Source organism: Staurois parvus, unplaced genomic scaffold (genome assembly GCF_062004578.1).
Source record: "Staurois parvus isolate SC_StPar_1 unplaced genomic scaffold, SC_StPar_1.0 ptg003368l, whole genome shotgun sequence".
NCBI lineage: Eukaryota > Metazoa > Chordata > Amphibia > Anura > Ranidae > Staurois > Staurois parvus.
The window spans coordinates 68,306-86,839 of NW_028321164.1; the positions used below are offsets into that span (position 1 = coordinate 68,306).

The window sequence follows — 18,534 nt, forward strand, 5'->3', positions numbered from 1 at the left end:
ACCCAGCGAGAGGAGAAAGACCTACCTGTAACCCAGAGAGAGGAGAGAGACCTACCTGTAACCCAGCAAGAGGAGAGAGACCTACCTGTAACCCAGCGAGAGGAGAAAGACCTACCTGTAACCCAGCGAGAGGAGAAAGACCTACCTGTAACCCAGAGAGAGGAGAGAGACCTACCTGTAACCCAGAGAGAGGAGAGAGACCTACCTGTAACCCAGCGAGAGGAGAGAGACCTACCTGTAACCCAGTGAGGGTAGAAGGGCCCACTCATAACCCAGAGAGAGGAGAAAGACCTACCTGTAACCCAGCGAGAGGAGAGAGACCTACCTGTAACCCAGAGAGAGGAGAAAGACCTGCCCATAACCCAAAGAGGGTAGAAAGACCTACCTGTAACCCAGCGAGAGGAGAGAGACCTACCTGTAACCCAGCGAGAGGAGAAAGACCTACCTGTAACCCAGCGAGAGGAGAAAGACCTACCTGTAACCCAGCGAGAGGAGAAAGACCTACCTGTAACCCAGCGAGAGGAGAAAGACCTACCTGTAACCCAGCGAGAGGAGAAAGACCTACCTGTAACCCAGCGAGAGGAGAGAGACCTACCTGTAACCCAGCGAGAGGAGAGAGACCTACCTGTAACCCAGCGAGAGGAGAAAGACCTACCTGTAACCCAGTGAGGGGAGAAAGACCTACCTGTAACCCAGAGAGAGGAGAGAGACCTACCTGTAACCCAGCGAGAGGAGAGAGACCTACCTGTAACCCAGCGAGAGGAGAAAGACCTACCTGTAACCCAGCGAGAGGAGAAAGACCTACCTGTAACCCAGAGAGAGGAGAGAGACCTACCTGTAACCCAGAGAGAGGAGAAAGACCTACCTGTAACCCAGCGAGAGGAGAGAGACCTACCTGTAACCCAGTGAGGGTAGAAGGGCCCACTCATAACCCAGAGAGAGGAGAAAGACCTACCTGTAACCCAGCGAGAGGAGAGAGACCTACCTGTAACCCAGAGAGAGGAGAAAGACCTGCCCATAACCCAAAGAGGGTAGAAAGACCTACCTGTAACCCAGCGAGAGGAGAGAGACCTACCTGTAACCCAGCGAGAGGAGAAAGACCTACCTGTAACCCAGCGAGAGGAGAAAGACCTACCTGTAACCCAGCGAGAGGAGAAAGACCTACCTGTAACCCAGCGAGAGGAGAAAGACCTACCTGTAACCCAGCGAGAGGAGAAAGACCTACCTGTAACCCAGCGAGAGGAGAGAGACCTACCTGTAACCCAGCGAGAGGAGAGAGACCTACCTGTAACCCAGCGAGAGGAGAAAGACCTACCTGTAACCCAGTGAGGGGAGAAAGACCTACCTGTAACCCAGCGAGAGGAGAAAGACCTACCTGTAACCCAGCGAGAGGAGAGAGACCTACCTGTAACCCAGCGAGAGGAGAGAGACCTACCTGTAACCCAGTGAGGGTAGAAGGGCCCACTCATAACCCAGAGAGAGGAGAAAGACCTACCTGTAACCCAGCGAGAGGAGAAAGACCTACCTGTAACCCAGCGAGAGGAGAAAGACCTACCTGTAACCCAGCGAGAGGAGAAAGACCTACCTGTAACCCAGTGAGGGTAGAAGGGCCCACTCATAACCCAGAGAGAGGAGTGAGACCTACCTGTAACCCAGCGAGAGGAGAAAGACCTACCTGTAACCCAGCGAGAGGAGAAAGACCTACCTGTAACCCAGTGAGGGTAGAAGGGCCCACTCATAACCCAGCGAGAGGAGAAAGACCTACCTGTAACCCAGCGAGGGTAGAAGGGCCCACTCATAACCCAGCGAGAGGAGAAAGACCTACCTGTAACCCAGCGAGGGTAGAAGGGCCCACTCATAACCCAGAGAGAGGAGAAAGGGACATCCATACGTCAAAAGAGAAGACGGACCCACCTATATTCCGGAAAAGGGTCTATCCATAACCCAAAAGAGAAGAAGGGCCCACTCATATCCCAAAGAAGGGCTCGCCCATAACTGGGAGAGAGGAGAAGGGCTCGCCCATAACCGGGAGAGAGGAGAAGGGCTCGCACATAACCGGGAGAGAGGAGAAGGGCTCGCCCATAACCGGGAGAGAGGAGAAGGGCTCGCCCATAACCGGGAGAGAGGAGAAGGTCTCGCCCATAACCGGGAGAGAGGAGAAGGGCTCGCCCATAACTGGAAGAGAGGACAAGTACCCGCCCATAACCGGGAGAGAGGAGAAGGGCTCGCCCATAACCGGGAGAGAGGAGAAGGGCTCGCCCATAACCGGGAGAGAGGAGAAGGGCTCGCCCATAACCGGGAGAGAGGAGAAGGGCTCGCCCATAACCGGGAGAGAGGAGAAGGTCTCGCCCATAACCGGGAGAGAGGAGAAGGGCTCGCCCATAACTGGAAGAGAGGACAAGTACCCGCCCATAACCGGGAGAGAGGAGAAGGGCTCGCCCATAACCGGGAGAGAGGAGAAGGGCTCGCCCATAACCGGGAGAGAGGAGAAGGGCTCGCCCATAACCGGGAGAGAGGAGAAGGGCTCGCCCATAACCGGGAGAGAGGAGAAGGGCTCGCCCATAACCGGGAGAGAGGAAAAGTACCCGCCCATAACCGGGAGAGAGGAGAAGGGCTCGCCCATAACCTAGAGAGAGGAGAAGGGCTCGCCCATAACCGGGAGAGAGGAGAAGGGCTCGCCCATAACTGGGAGAGAGGACAAGTACCCGCCCATAACTGGGAGAGAGGAGAAGGGCTCGCCCATAACTGGGAGAGAGGACAAGTACCCGCCCATAACTGGGAGAGAGGACAAGTACCCGCCCATAACTGGGAGAGAGGAGAAGTACCCGCCCATAACTGGGAGAGAGGAGAAGTACCCGCCCATAACTGGGAGAGAGGAGAAGTACCCGCCCATAACTGGGAGAGAGGAGAAGTACCCGCCCATAACTGGGAGAGAGGAGAAGTACCCGCCCATAACTGGGAGAGAGGAGAAGTACCCGCCCATAACTGGGAGAGAGGAGAAGTACCCGCCCATAAATGGGAGAGAGGACAAGTACCTTCTGTCACAACACACAGTGAAGTACGCAGTCCAACCATTTTGTAGGCACCTCCATCTGGGTACGGAGTATATGTTGTGTCTCATTTCTCACTCTCCCCCCTCCCTCTCTGAGAGACACAGAGCAGCAGGGGGCCCAGAGCTACAAAGCCCCCCAAGAGAGGCAGAGCCTCTGCCTGAGAACCTGTGGAATCTCTCACCTCGTAACAGAGATAAGGGAGCCTTCCCAGAGGTTGGAACAGATGCTGACCTGATGGAAAAGTACAGCCTGAAATACCTGTTTATTATATTACCTGGCTGGAGGACCAGATTATTATAACAAATGGCCGGAGTTGGTCTTCAGCTCAAAGCTTTCATTGGAGCACAAGACAGTGAAGGGGTGAAGAAGTTCTTCTCTAGTTACCTTCGTACTTGGATCCATCAGGATACATGAAGGTCCCCACACCGTGTTTCCGGTTCTGGTAATACTCTCCTATGTACCGAGAGCCATTCTTGAATCGGTAAGTTCCCTGTCAATGGAAACCATGATGAATGTTCTACATATACACATTTCCTGCCTCATCCAGGGCCCGATACCTCTCCGGGCTCTGTCATCTATGTTGGGCCAGGCATGGCAGCATTGTGTAGAGGGTCCAAGACCTCATTTTCCCTCTACCACCTTCCAGAACAAAGAAATAAAGAAATGTGGGCAAGATGTGATACTGAGGCCCCATGAGTGGCTGGATACCAGTGGTTGAGGGTGATGCCCCAATCTCCCATCCCTTCAATGTGGGGTCCTCAATCTCCTATCTTCAACCACTGGAGGGATCTTCTATTTCCCATCCCCTGATTGTGAGATCTCCAATTTTCCATACCTCCCATGCGCTCACTGTAGGGTGTAAAATTGCACATACCTACCATCCCCCAACCATGGGACTTCCCATCTCTCCCACCTCTGAGCCTATGACTACGGGGTCCCCAATCTCTCCTATCTATGATTCCACAACTGTTGAGTCTCCAAGGGTCACCAATCTGCCTGTAATCCCACCACCAAGAGGGTACCCAATCTCTCCTACCTTTCTCCTAGCTCTAATGCCACCACTGTGGGTTCTCTTACCTCCCCACCTTTGATCTCACCACTGCAAGGTCCCCAATCTCTACTACCTCTGATCCCACCACCATTGGGATCTCCTACCTCCACAACCTCCGTTCCCATCTCCAAGGTGCACAATCTCTACTACCTCTGATCCCACCACCATTGGGATCTCCTACCTCCACAACCTCCATTCCCATCTCCAAGGTGCACAATCTCTACTACCTCTGATCCCACCACCATTGGGATCTCCTACCTCCATAACCTCCATTCCCATCTCCAAGGTCCCCAATCTCTACTACCTCTGATTCCACCACCATTGGGATCTCCTACCTCCACAATCTCCATTCCCATCTCCAAGGTGCACAATCTCTACTACCTCTGATTCCACCACCATTGGGATCTCCTACCTCCACAACCTCCATTCCCATCTCCAAGGTGCACAATCTCTACTACCTCTGATCCCACCACCATTGGGATCTCCTACCTCCACAACCTCCATTCCCATCTCCAAGGTGCACAATCTCTACTACCTCTGATCCCAGCACCATTGGGATCTCCTACCTCCACAACCTCCATTCCCATCTCCAAGGTCCCCAACCTCTACTACCTCTGATCCCACCACCATTGGGATCTCCTATCTCCACAACCTCCGTTCCCATCTCTAAGGTGCACAATCTCTACTACATTTGATGCCACCATTGTGAGGTCTTCTACCTTCCCTGCCTCCAATTCCACCACTGTGGGGTCTCCTTTCTTCCCACCTCCAACTCCACCACTAAGTGGTCCCCAATCTCTTCTGGCTCTGATCCAACCATTGTGGGGTCCCCAATCTCTTCTACCTCACATCCCACCACTGTGGTCTCCCCATTTTCCTCTACCTCCAACTGCTGTGAGATCTCAATCTCTCCTAGCTCTGATCCCACCACTGTGGGGTCTTATCCTCCCACCTCTCATCACACCACTGAGGGATCTCCAATCTCTTCTGCCTCTGATCCCACCATCATGGGGTCTCCTACCACTCCAACTTCTGATCTCACCACTGTGGGGTCTCCTTTCTTCCCACCTCCAACTCCACCACTAAGTGGTCCCCAATCTCTTCTGGCTCTGATCCAACCATTGTGGGGTCCCCAATCTCTTCTGCCTCTGATCCCACCACCATCAGGTCTCCTACCTCTCCAACCTCTGATCTCACCACTATGGGTTCTCCTATCTCCCCCACCTCCAACTCCGTCACTAAGAGGTCCCCAATCTTTTTTTGCCTCTGATCCAACCATTGTGGGGTCCCAAATCTTCTCTACCACTGATCCCACCATTGGTGGGTCCCCAATCTTTCCTCTACCTCTTATCCCACCACTGATGGGTCCCCAATCTCTTCTGCCTCTGAACCAACCATCATGGAGTCCCAAATCTCCTCTACCACTGATCCCACCATTGGTGGGTCCCCAATCTTTCCTACTTCTCATCCAACCACTATGGGAGTCCCTAATCTCTCCTACCTCTGATCCCACCAATCTCTCCTGCTTCCCATCCCACCGCCATGGGGTCCCCAATCTCTTCTGCCTCTGATCCTACCCCCGTGGGGTCCCCAATCTATCCTATCACCATGGGGTCTCCTACCTCCCCCACCTCCAATCCCACCAATGAGCAGACCTCAATCTCCTCTACCCCCGTGGGGTCCCCAATCTATCCTATCCCCATGGGGTCTCCTACCTCCCCCACCTCCAATCCCACCAATGAGCAGCCCTCAATCTCCTCTACCCCCGTGGGGTCCCCAATCTATCCTATCACCATGGGGGTCTCCTACCTCCCCCACCTCCAATCCCACCAATGAGCAGCCCTCAATCTCCTCTACCCCCGTGGGGTCCCCAATCTATCCTATCACCATGGGGGTCTCCTACCTCCCCCACCTCCAATCCCACCAATGAGCAGCCCTCAATCTCCTCTACCCCCGTGGGGTCCCCAATCTATCCCATCGCCATGGGGGTCTCCTACCTCCCCCACCTCCAATCCCACCAATGAGCAGACCTCAATCTCCTCTACCCCCGTGGGGTCCCCAATCTATCCTATCCCCATGGGGTCTCCTACCTCCCCCACCTCCAATCTCACCAATGAGCAGCCCTCAATCTCCTCTACCCCCGTGGGGTCCCCAATCTATCCTATCACCATGGGGTCTCCTACCTCCCCCACCTCCAATCCCACCAATGAGCAGCCCTCAATCTCCTCTACCCCTGTGGGGTCCCCAATCTATCCCATCGCCATGGGGGTCTCCTACCTCCCCCACCTCCAATCCCACCAATGAGCAGCCCTCAATCTCCTCTACCTCCGTGGGGTCCCAAATCTATCCTATCCCCATGGGGTCTCCTACCTCCCCCACCTCCAATCCCACCAATGAGCAGCCCTCAATCTCCTCTACCCCTGTGGGGTCCCCAATCTATCCCATCGCCATGGGGGTCTCCTACCTCCCCCACCTCCAATCCCACCAATGAGCAGACCTCAATCTCCTCTACCCCCGTGGGGTCCCCAATCTATCCTATCCCCATGGGGTCTCCTACCTCCCCCACCTCCAATCCCACCAATGAGCAGCCCTCAATCTCCTCTACCTCCGTGGGGTCCCAAATCTATCCTATCCCCATGGGGTCTCCTACCTCCCCCACCTCCAATCCCACCAATGAGCAGCCCTCAATCTCCTCTACCCCCGTGGGGTCCCCAATCTATCCTATCACCATGGGGGTCTCCTACCTCCCCCACCTCCAATCCCACCAATGAGCAGACCTCAATCTCCTCTACCCCCGTGGGGTCCCCAATCTATCCTATCCCCATGGGGTCTCCTACCTCCCCCACCTCCAATCCCACCAATGAGCAGCCCTCAATCTCCTCTACCTCCGTGGGGTCCCAAATCTATCCTATCCCCATGGGGTCTCCTACCTCCCCCACCTCCAATCCCACCAATGAGCAGCCCTCAATCTCCTCTACCCCTGTGGGGTCCCCAATCTATCCCATCGCCATGGGGGTCTCCTACCTCCTCCACCTCCAATCCCACCAATGAGCAGCCCTCAATCTCCTCTACCCCCGTGGGGTCCCCAATCTATCCTATCACCATGGGGTCTCCTACCTCCCCCACCGTCAATCCCACCACTGAGCAGACCTCAATCTCCTCTACCCCGTGGGGTCCCCAATCTATCCTATCACCATGGGGTCTCCTACCTCCCCCACCGTCAATCCCACCAATGAGCAGACCTCAATCTCCTCTACCCCCGTGGGGTCCCCAATCTATCCTATCACCATGGGGTCTCCTACCTCCCCCACCTCCAATCCCACCAATGAGCAGACCTCAATCTCCTCTACCCCGTGGGGTCCCCAATCTATCCTATCACCATGGGGTCTCCTACCTCCCCCACCGCCAATCCCACCAATGAGCAGCCCTCAATCTCCTCTACCCCGTGGGGTCCCCAATCTATCCTATCACCATGGGGTCTCCTACCTCCCCCACCGCCAATCCCACCAATGAGCAGTCCTCAATCTCCTCTACCCCGTGGGGTCCCCAATCTCCCCTTCCTTTGTATTGTGTATGTACCATACATTGTATAGAATCGATGTATCTTGTTTAGTTATCGGTCTCCTCCTGAGTATACATCAGAATATATTGGGGAGCAGAGACCGCCCCTCCAGCTGCTCTCAGACTCGGGGGGCGGAGTGGAAATTATTGTAGTTTCAGAAAAGGGAAGTCTCACTGTTTATGGAAGAGTTTTGGGGACACCCAAGGAACTGAGAAGTGGCTACACAAAAACCGGACTTTATAACCACTGCAGAGGTATGAAGGTGTAGGTGGGGAGGAATGTGGGAGGAGTGAGGGAGGAATGTGGGAGGAGTGTATGAGGAATGTGGGAGGAGTGTAAGAGGGGTGTGGGAGCAATGTAGGAGGAGTGTGGGAAGAATGTGGGAGGAGTGTGGGAGGGGTGTTGTAGGAGTGTGGGAGGAGTGTAAGAGGGGTGTGGGTGGAGTGTGGGAGCAATGAAGGAGGGGTGTGGGAGGGGTGTGGGAGGAATGTAGGAGGAGTGTGGGAGGAATGTGGGAGGAGTGTGGGAGGAATGTGGGAGGGGTGTGGGAGGAATGTGGGAGGGGTGTGGGAGGAATGTGGGAGGGGTGTGGGAGGAATGTAGGAGGAGTGTGGGAGGAATGTGGGAGGAGTGTGGGAGGAATGTGGGAGGAGTGTGGGAGGAATGTGGGAGGAATGTGGGAGGGGTGTGGGAGGAATGTAGGAGGGGTGTGGGAGGAATGTAGGAGGGGTGTGGGAGGAATGTGGGAGGGGTGTGGGAGGGGTGTGAGAGGAATGTGGGAGGAGTGTGAGAGGAATGTGGGAGGGGTGTGGGAGGAATGTAGGAGGGGTGTGAGAGGAATGTGGGAGGGGTGTGGGAGGGGTGTGGGAGGAATGTGGGAGGAGTGTGAGAGGAATGTGGGAGGGGTGTGGGAGGAATGTGGGAGGGGTGTGGGAGGAATGTAGGAGGGGTGTGGGAGGAATGTGGGAGGGGTGTGAGAGGAATGTGGGAGGGGTGTGGGAGGAATGTGGGAGGGGTGTGGGAGGAATGTAGGAGGGGTGTGGGAGGAATGTGGGAGGGGTGTGGGAGGAATGTAGGAGGGGTGTGAGAGGAATGTGGGAGGGGTGTGGGAGGGGTGTGGAAGGAATGTGGGAGGGGTGTGAGAGGAATGTGGGAGGGGTGTGGGAGGAGTGTGAGAGGAATGTGGGAGGAGTGTGAGAGGAATGTGGGAGGGGTGTGGGAGGAATGTAGGAGGAGTGTGGGAGGAATGTGGGAGGGGTGTGGGAGGAATGTGGGAGGAGTGTGAGAGGAATGTGGGAGGGGTGTGGGAGGAATGTGGGAGGGGTGTGGGAGGAATGTAGGAGGGGTGTGGGAGGAATGTGGGAGGAGTGTGGGAGGAATGTGGGAGGGGTGTGGGAGGAATGTAGGAGGGGTGTGGGAGGAATGTGGGAGGGGTGTGGGAGGAATGTAGGAGGGGTGTGGGAGGAATGTGGGAGGAGTGCAATGTCCATAGAGATCACCTCCCAGCAGAGGTTCAGGATCACACATTGTATGGAGGGATTGCTGCATGTGAGTGGACGGACGAAGAATGCAGGAAGTGACCTCACCTGGCCGTGTCTCCTCCCATTCTCATACATCCCTTCATAGGTGTCACCGTTCGGCAACCGAGCTTTACCCTGACCATGCCGCTCCTTCACCTCATTCCGCTCCCCTTCATATTCCTGGAAGACAGAGACATAGGAGTGAGACCCCAACACCTGAGAGAGACATAGGGGGGAGACCCCGACACCTGAGAGACATAGGGGGGAGACCCCAACACCTGAGAGACATAGGAGTGAGACCCCGACACCTGAGAGAGACATAGGGGGGAGACCCCAACACCTGAGAGACATAGGGGGGAGACCCCGACACCTGAGAGAGAGACATAGGGGTGAGACCCCGACACCTGAGAGACATAAGGGGGAGACCCCGACACCTGAGAGACATAAGGGGGAGACCCCGACACCTGAGAGACATAGGAGTGAGACCCCAACACCTGAGAGACATAGGGGGGAGACCCCGACACCTGAGAGAGACATAGGGGGGAGACCCCGACACCTGAGAGAGACATAGGGGGGAGACCCCGACACCTGAGAGAGACATAGGGGGGAGACCCCGACACCTGAGAGACATAGGGGGGAGACCCCAACACCTGAGAGAGACATAGGGGGGAGACCCCGACACCTGAGAGAGACATAGGGGGGAGACCCCGACACCTGAGAGAGACATAGGAGTGAGACCCCGACACCTGAGAGAGACATAGGGGGGAGACCCCAACACCTGAGAGAGACATAGGGGGGAGACCCCAACACCTGAGAGAGACATAGGGGGGAGACCCCGACACCTGAGAGACATAGGGGGGAGACCCCAACACCTGAGAGAGACATAGGGGGGAGACCCCGACACCTGAGAGAGACATAGGGGGGAGACCCCGACACCTGAGAGAGAGACATAGGGGGGAGACCCCGACACCTGAGAGAGACATAGGAGTGAGACCCCAACACCTGAGAGAGACATAGGGGGGAGACCCCGACACCTGAGAGAGACATAGGGGTGAGACCCCGACACCTGAGAGAGACATAGGGGTGAGACCCCGACACCTGAGAGAGACATAGGGGTGAGACCCCGACACCTGAGAGAGAGACATAGGGGTGAGACCCCGACACCTGAGAGACATAGGGGGGAGACCCCGACACCTGAGAGACATAGGGGGGAGACCCCAACACCTAAGAGAGACATAGGGGTGAGACCCCAACACCTGAGAGACATAGGGGTGAGACCCCAACACCTGAGACAGACATAGGGGGGAGACCCCGACACCTGAGAGAGACATAGGGGGGAGACCCCAACACCTGAGAGAGACATAGGGGTGACACCCCGACACCTAAGAGAGACATAGGAGTGAGACCCCAACACCTGAGAGACATAGGGGTGAGACCCCAACACCTGAGAGAGACATAGGGGGGAGACCCCGACACCTGAGAGAGAGACATAGGGGGGAGACCCCGACACCTGAGAGAGAGACATAGGGGGGAGACCCCGACACCTGAGAGAGACATAGGGGGGAGACCCCGACACCTGAGAGAGACATAGGGGTGAGACCCCGACACCTGAGAGAGACATAGGGGTGAGACCCCGACACCTGAGAGACATAGGGGGGAGACCCCGACACCTGAGAGAGACATAGGGGTGAGACCCCGACACCTGAGAGAGACATAGGGGTGAGACCCCAACACCTGAGAGAGACATAGGGGGGAGACCCCGACACCTGAGAGACATAGGGGTGAGACCCCGACACCTGAGAGAGACATAGGGGGGAGACCCCAACACCTAAGAGAGACATAGGGGTGAGACCCCAACACCTGAGAGACATAGGGGTGAGACCCCAACACCTGAGAGAGACATAGGGGGGAGACCCCAACACCTAAGAGAGACATAGGGGTGAGACCCCAACACCTGAGAGAGACATAGGGGTGACACCCCGACACCTGAGAGAGACATAGGGGGGAGACCCCGACACCTGAGAGAGAGACATAGGGGGGAGACCCCGACACCTGAGAGAGAGACATAGGGGGGAGACCCCGACACCTGAGAGAGAGACATAGGGGGGAGACCCCAACACCTGAGAGAGACATAGGGGTGACACCCCGACACCTGAGAGAGACATAGGGGTGAGACCCCGACACCTGAGAGAGACATAGGGGTGAGACTCCGACACCTGAGAGAGACATAGGGGGGAGACCCCGACACCTGAGAGAGACATAGGGGGGAGACCCCGACACCTGAGAGAGACATAGGGGGGAGACCCCCAACACCTGAGAGAGACATAGGGGGGAGACCCCGACACCTGAGAGAGACATAGGAGTGAGACCCCAACACCTGAGAGAGACATAGGGGGGAGACCCCGACACCTGAGAGAGACATAGGGGTGAGACCCCGACACCTGAGAGAGACATAGGGGTGAGACCCCGACACCTGAGAGAGACATAGGGGTGAGACCCCGACACCTGAGAGAGAGACATAGGGGTGAGACCCCGACACCTGAGAGACATAGGGGGGAGACCCCGACACCTGAGAGACATAGGGGGGAGACCCCAACACCTAAGAGAGACATAGGGGTGAGACCCCAACACCTGAGAGACATAGGGGTGAGACCCCAACACCTGAGACAGACATAGGGGGGAGACCCCGACACCTGAGAGAGACATAGGGGGGAGACCCCAACACCTGAGAGAGACATAGGGGTGACACCCCGACACCTAAGAGAGACATAGGGGGGAGACCCCAACACCTGAGAGACATAGGGGTGAGACCCCAACACCTGAGAGAGACATAGGGGGGAGACCCCGACACCTGAGAGAGAGACATAGGGGGGAGACCCCGACACCTGAGAGAGAGACATAGGGGGGAGACCCCGACACCTGAGAGAGACATAGGGGGGAGACCCCGACACCTGAGAGAGACATAGGGGTGAGACCCCGACACCTGAGAGAGACATAGGGGTGAGACCCCGACACCTGAGAGACATAGGGGGGAGACCCCGACACCTGAGAGAGACATAGGGGTGAGACCCCAACACCTGAGAGACATAGGGGTGAGACCCCAACACCTGAGAGAGACATAGGGGGGAGACCCCAACACCTAAGAGAGACATAGGGGTGAGACCCCAACACCTGAGAGAGACATAGGGGTGACACCCCGACACCTGAGAGAGACATAGGGGGGAGACCCCGACACCTGAGAGAGAGACATAGGGGGGAGACCCCGACACCTGAGAGAGAGACATAGGGGGGAGACCCCAACACCTGAGAGAGACATAGGGGTGACACCCCGACACCTGAGAGAGACATAGGGGTGAGACCCCGACACCTGAGAGAGACATAGGGGTGAGACTCCGACACCTGAGAGAGACATAGGGGGGAGACCCCGACACCTGAGAGAGACATAGGGGGGAGACCCCGACACCTGAGAGAGACATAGGGGGGAGACCCCAACACCTGAGAGACATAGGGGTGAGACCCCGACACCTGAGAGACATAGGGGTGAGACCCCAACACCTGAGAGAGACATAGGGGGGAGACCCCGACACCTGAGAGAGACATAGGGGTGAGACCCCGACACCTGAGAGAGACATAGGGGTGAGACTCCGACACCTGAGAGAGACATAGGGGGGAGACCCCGACACCTGAGAGAGACATAGGGGGGAGACCCCGACACCTGAGAGAGACATAGGGGGGAGACCCCCAACACCTGAGAGAGACATAGGGGGGAGACCCCGACACCTGAGAGAGACATAGGGGTGAGACCCCAACACCTGAGAGAGACATAGGAGTGAGACCCCAACACCTGAGAGAGACATAGGGGTGAGACCCCGACACCTGAGAGAGACATAGGGGTGAGACCCCGACACCTGAGAGACATAGGGGTGAGACCCCAACACCTGAGAGAGACATAGGGGGGAGACCCCGACACCTGAGAGAGACATAGGGGTGAGACTCCGACACCTGAGAGAGACATAGGGGGGAGACCCCAACACCTGAGAGAGACATAGGGGGGAGACCCCGACACCTGAGAGAGACATAGGGGGGAGACCCCCAACACCTGAGAGAGACATAGGGGGGAGACCCCGACACCTGAGAGAGACATAGGGGGGAGACCCCAACACCTGAGAGACACATAGGGGGGAGACCCCAACAGCTAAGAGAGACATAGGGGTGAGACCCCAACACCTGAGAGAGACATAGGAGTGAGACCCCAACACCTGAGAGAGACATAGGAGTGAGACCCCAACATCTGAGAGAGACATAGGGGTGAGACCCCAACACCTGAGAGACATAGGGGGGAGACCCCAACACCTGAGAGAGACATAGGAGTGAGACCCCAACACCTGAGAGAGACATAGGAGTGAGACCCCAACATCTGAGAGAGACATAGGGGTGAGACCCCAACACCTGAGAGACATAGGGGTGAGACCCCAACACCTGAGAGAGACATAGGGGTGAGACCCCAACACCTGAGAGAGACATAGGGGGGAGACCCCGACACCTGAGAGACATAGGGGGGAGACCCCGACACCTGAGAGAGACATAGGGGGGAGACCCCGACACCTGAGAGAGACATAGGGGGGAGACCCCAACACCTGAGAGACATAGGGGTGAGACCCCGACACCTGAGAGAGACATAGGGGGGAGACCCCGACACCTGAGAGAGACATAGGGGGGAGACCCCGACACCTGAGAGACATAGGGGGGAGACCCCGACACCTGAGAGAGACATAGGGGGGAGACCCCAACACCTGAGAGACATAGGGGTGAGACCCCGACACCTGAGAGATTTCCCTTCACTTCCTGTCCCACAGCGAGAACAGGAAGTGAAGTGATCCCTGGGTGTCCCCGTGGGGGAGATTTCTGGTCATTTCCTGTCCCACGGCGAGAACAGGAAGTTAAATAAATCCCTGAGTGTCCCCACGGTAGAGATTTCCAGTCACCTCCTGTCCCACTGCGGGAACAGGAAGTAAAGCTCTCCCTGGGTGCCCGTGGGGGAGATTTCCCGTCACTTCCTGTCCCACAGAGAGAACAGGAAGTGAAGGGATCCCTGAGTGTCCCCACGGTGGAGATTTCCTGTCACTTCCTGTCCCACTGTGGGAACAGGAAGTGAAGGGATCCCTGGGTGTCCCCATGGGGGAGATTTCCTATCACTTCCTGTCCCACGGTGAGAACAGGAAGTGAATGGATCCCTGAGTGTCCCCGTGGGAGAGATTTCCTGTCACTTCGTGTCCTATGGTGAGAACAGGAAGTCAAAAGATCTCTGGGTGTCCCCGTGGTGGAGATTTCCCATCACATCCTGTCCTATAGAGAGAACAAGAAGTGAAGGGATCCCTGAGTGTCCCCACGGTAGAGATTTCCTGTCACTTCCTGTCCCACTGCGAGTACAGGAAGTGAAGGGATCCCTGGGTGTCCCCGTGCGGAGATTTCTTATCACTTCCTGTCCCTTGGTGAGAACAGGAAGTGAAGGGATCCCTAAGTGTCCCCCCGGTAGAGATTTCCTGTCACTTCCTGTCCCACTGCAAGAACAGGAAGTGAAGGGATCCCTGAGTGTCCCCGTGGGGGAGATTTCCCGTCACTTCCTGTCCCACGGTGAGAACAGGAAGTTAAGGAATCCCTGGGTGTCCTCGTGGGGGAGATTTCCCGTCACTTCCTGTTCCATAATGAGAACAGGAAGTGAAGGGATCCCTGAGTGTCCCCGTGGGGGAGATTTCCCGTCACTTCCTGTCCCACGGTGAGAACAGGAAGTTAAGGAATCCCTGGGTGTCCTCGTGGGGGAGATTTCCCGTCACTTCCTGTTCCATAATGAGAACAGGAAGTGAAGGGATCCCTGGGTGTCCCCGTGGTGGATATTTCCCGTTACTTCCTGTCCCATGGTGAGAAGAGGAAGTGAAGGGATCCCTGAGTGTCCATGTGGGGGAGATTTCCCGTCATTTCCTGTCCCACGGTGAGAACAGGAAGTTAAGGAATCCCTGGGTTTCCTCCTGGGGGAGATTTACCGTCACTTTCTGTCCCACAGAGAGAAAAAGAAGTGAATGGATCCCAGGGTGTCCCCGAGGGAAAGATTTCCTGTCACTTCCTGTCCCACGGTGAGAACAGGAAGTGAAGGGATCCCTGGGTGTCCCCGTGGGAGAGAATTCCCTTCACTTCCTGTCCCACGGTGAGAACAGGAAGTGAAGGGATCCCCGGGTGTCCATGTGGGGGAGATTTTCTGTCACTTCCTGTCCCACGAAGAGAACAGGAAGTGAAGGGATCCCTGAGTGTCTCCGTGGGGGAGATTTCTTATCACTTCCTGTCCCACGAAGAGAACAGGAAGTGAAGGGATCCCTGAGTGTCCCCGTGGGGGAGATTTCTTATCGCTTCCTGAACCATGATGAGAACAGAAAGTAAAGGGATCCCTGGGTGTCCCTGTGGGAGAGATTTCCAGTCACTTCCTGTCCCACGGTGAGAACAGGAAGTGAAGGGATCCCTGGGTGTCCCCGTGGTGGAGATTTCCTGTTACTTCCTGTCCCATGATGAGAACAGAAAGTAAAGGGATCCCTGGGTGTCCCCGTGGTAGAGATTTCCTGTCACTTCCTGTCCCACGGTGAGAACAGGTAGTGAATGGATCCCTGGGTGTCCCCGTGGTGGAGATTTCCCGTTACTTCCTGTCCCATGGTGAGAACAGGAAGTGAAGGGATTCCCTGAGTGTCCCCGTGGGGGAGATTTCCTGTCACTTCCTGTCCCACGGTGAGAACAGGAAGTGAAGGGATCCCTGGGTGTCCCCACGGTGGAGATTTCGTGTCACTTCCTGTCCCACTGCAAGAACAGAAGTGAAGGGTTCCCTGGGTGTCCCCGTGGGGGAGATTTCCCGTTACTTCCTGTCCCATGATGAGAACAGGTAGTGAATGGATCCCTGGGTGTCACTGTGGGAGAGATTTCCTGTCACTTCCTGTCCCACGGTGAGAACAGGAAATGAAGGGATCCCTGAGTGTCCCCGTGGGAAAGATTTCCTGTCACTTCCTGTCCCATGGTAAGAACAGGAAGTGAATGGATCCCTGGGTGTCCCTGTGGGGGAGATTTCCGTGTCACTTCCTGTCCCATGGAGAGAACAGGAAGTGAAGGGATCCCTGAGTGTCCCCGTGGGGGAGATTTCCTGTCACTTCCTGTCCCATGGTGAGAACAGGAAGTGAAGGGATCCCTGGGTGTCCCCGTGGTAGAGATTTCCTGTCACTTCCTGTCCCACAGTGAGAACAGGAAGTGAAGGGATCCCTGGGTGTCCCCACGGTGGAGATTTCCCCTCTGGGTGATGATGGGATCTTCCTATGGGGGACACACAGAGCCCCCATTAGGATGTGATGATGACGTACACACGGTATATACACAGCTCACCCCCAGGTCGGCCTCCTGCTCCTCCTCGAACTCCTCTGATCCCAGGTCGGACATCCTCTCACCTCTCTCTGTACGGACTGTCTGTACGGAACGCTGCTCTGTGTACTACTGTCTCCATGGACACCGGACCCGCCCACAGCACGCGTCGCCATGGAGAAGCCGACTTCCGGTATATGAAGCCAACGGTGACACGTGACGTACCGTATTGGTCAGCGCATGTCTTTCGGGAGGTGTTTTTACAAACTCCGGGCGCTGATTGGTTGGGGTGTTTTGCAAGTCTAGGTATGCACGCGGCGGCCATTGCTACTGTGGGCATCTGAAGCCCACGCGTTGTTTCCTGGGATATCGGTGCAGCCGGCTACCCAGCATGCACCTTCCTATTTTACGCCTGCGCAGTCAGGATGAGCTGTGTTTGATTGCAGGTTGCCATAGCAGCTTCCGCCCCGCTTTTACGGCAGCCTGCCAATCAACAACTAGGTGATGCCCGGAGACTCCTGGGATGGGTGGTGCTAATAACCCAGGAGTCAATGGGAATCGCCTAATGACGTCATCGCGTAGGTGGCCGGGACAGGAAACCGAACAAAATTCGTTTAGCACGAGGGGGGGCCTTAAAAATATGGTGGAACTCCCCTTTGACCACCGTGACCTCATGACCGAGGCATTGTTTTTCTCTATTCGGCACTGCGCCGCTTTAACAGGTAATTGCGCACTCATGCGACGCTGCAACCAAACGACATTCAATTCACTTTTTTCTCACATAAAATAGATCGTTCTTTTGGTGGTATTTGAGGGGTTTTTGTTTCTTTTTTACTATAAAAAACGAAAAGCGATATTTTTGACTTTTTCATTATAAAACGCACCCAATAAAATCGAATATTTTTTTCATAAATTTTAGCCAAAATGAATTCTGTTTCGTGTCTTTGGTAAAAAAAGCAAAGTCCCAGTAAGTGTCTATTGGTGGGTTTGTGTGGTTGAGTAGTCCCCAAAAGCAACCCTAGCCTTGTCCCGGGGCGTTGATGGACACGGCCCAAGTAAAGGTGCCCCATGTGCAGGACGGTGACCCCATTCAAGGCGCCCAGAGGAACCCAACCCCAGGGGTAGACCTCCTGGGATCAGCTCACATCATGGCGCCTGGGTACATCACGTTGAGAGGCCCCTAACTCCGGCCTTTATCTCATCACGTGGGATGGTGAGTACCAATAGCATGGGGAGAAGCCTGACCGGTGGAAGAACCTGGCAGGGAGAAGAGTTAGGTGGGACATCTATGTGGGGATCGTGTCGGGCCTCTGGCATTGGTAAGTGGGGTTGGTCCTGGAAGTATGAAGGCACCATAAGAAGGTCAATCAGCCACAGCTCAAGAAACCCCTAGCAACCTCTGGAGGAACATTAGGGTTCCACAGCAGCCTAGTTGACAATGGCTGATGTAGAAGGTTGTTGGTCATCTGACCGGCATGCTGAGTGGCTTCCTTTAAACATCCACCCATACAGGAGGACAAGGCTGGTCAACACTCTTTTCTATGGTCAGCCATCACATGGGTTGGTGAGTACCAATACTATGGGGAGAAGCCTGACCGGTGGAAGAACCTGGCAGGGAGAAGAGTTAGGTGGGACATCTATGTGGGGATCATGTCGGGCCTCTGGCATTGGTAAGTGGGGTTGGTCCTGGAAGTATGAAGGCACCATAACAAGGTCAATCAGCCACAGCTCAAGAAACCCCTAGCAACCTCTGGAGGAACATTAGGGTTCCACAGCACCCTAGTTGACAATGGCTGATGTAGAAGATTGTTGGTCATCTGACCGGCATGCTGAGTTCCCCCTTTAAACATCCACCTATACCAGAGCACAGGATGCCAGGCCTGGTCACCGCTCTTTTCCATGGTCAGCCATCACATGGGTTGGTGAGTACCAATACCATGGGGAGAAGGCTGACCGGTG

General features: G+C 55.8%; 1 protein-coding gene across 3 annotated transcripts in view; it reads right to left on the reverse strand.

Moving 5' to 3' along the window:
* The window catches only part of LOC149428274 (radial spoke head 1 homolog), a 45,125-nt gene extending 28,363 nt beyond the window's left edge, over positions 1-16,762 (reverse strand). The window contains exons 1-3 of one of the 3 annotated variants that reach the window (XM_089667556.1): positions 16,600-16,761; positions 9,253-9,366; positions 3,438-3,543 (exon numbers count right to left, since the gene is read on the reverse strand). In XM_089667556.1, the coding sequence (XP_089523682.1) occupies positions 3,438-3,543; positions 9,253-9,366; positions 16,600-16,653 (274 nt within the window). In that variant the 5' untranslated portion in view covers positions 16,654-16,761. Of the gene's footprint in view, positions 1-3,437; positions 3,544-9,252; positions 9,367-16,599 lie in introns of all 3 variants that reach the window. The other 2 variants (XM_089667555.1, XM_089667557.1) reach the window with 2 other exon arrangements.
* Between the last annotated feature and the right edge of the window lie 1,772 nt (positions 16,763-18,534).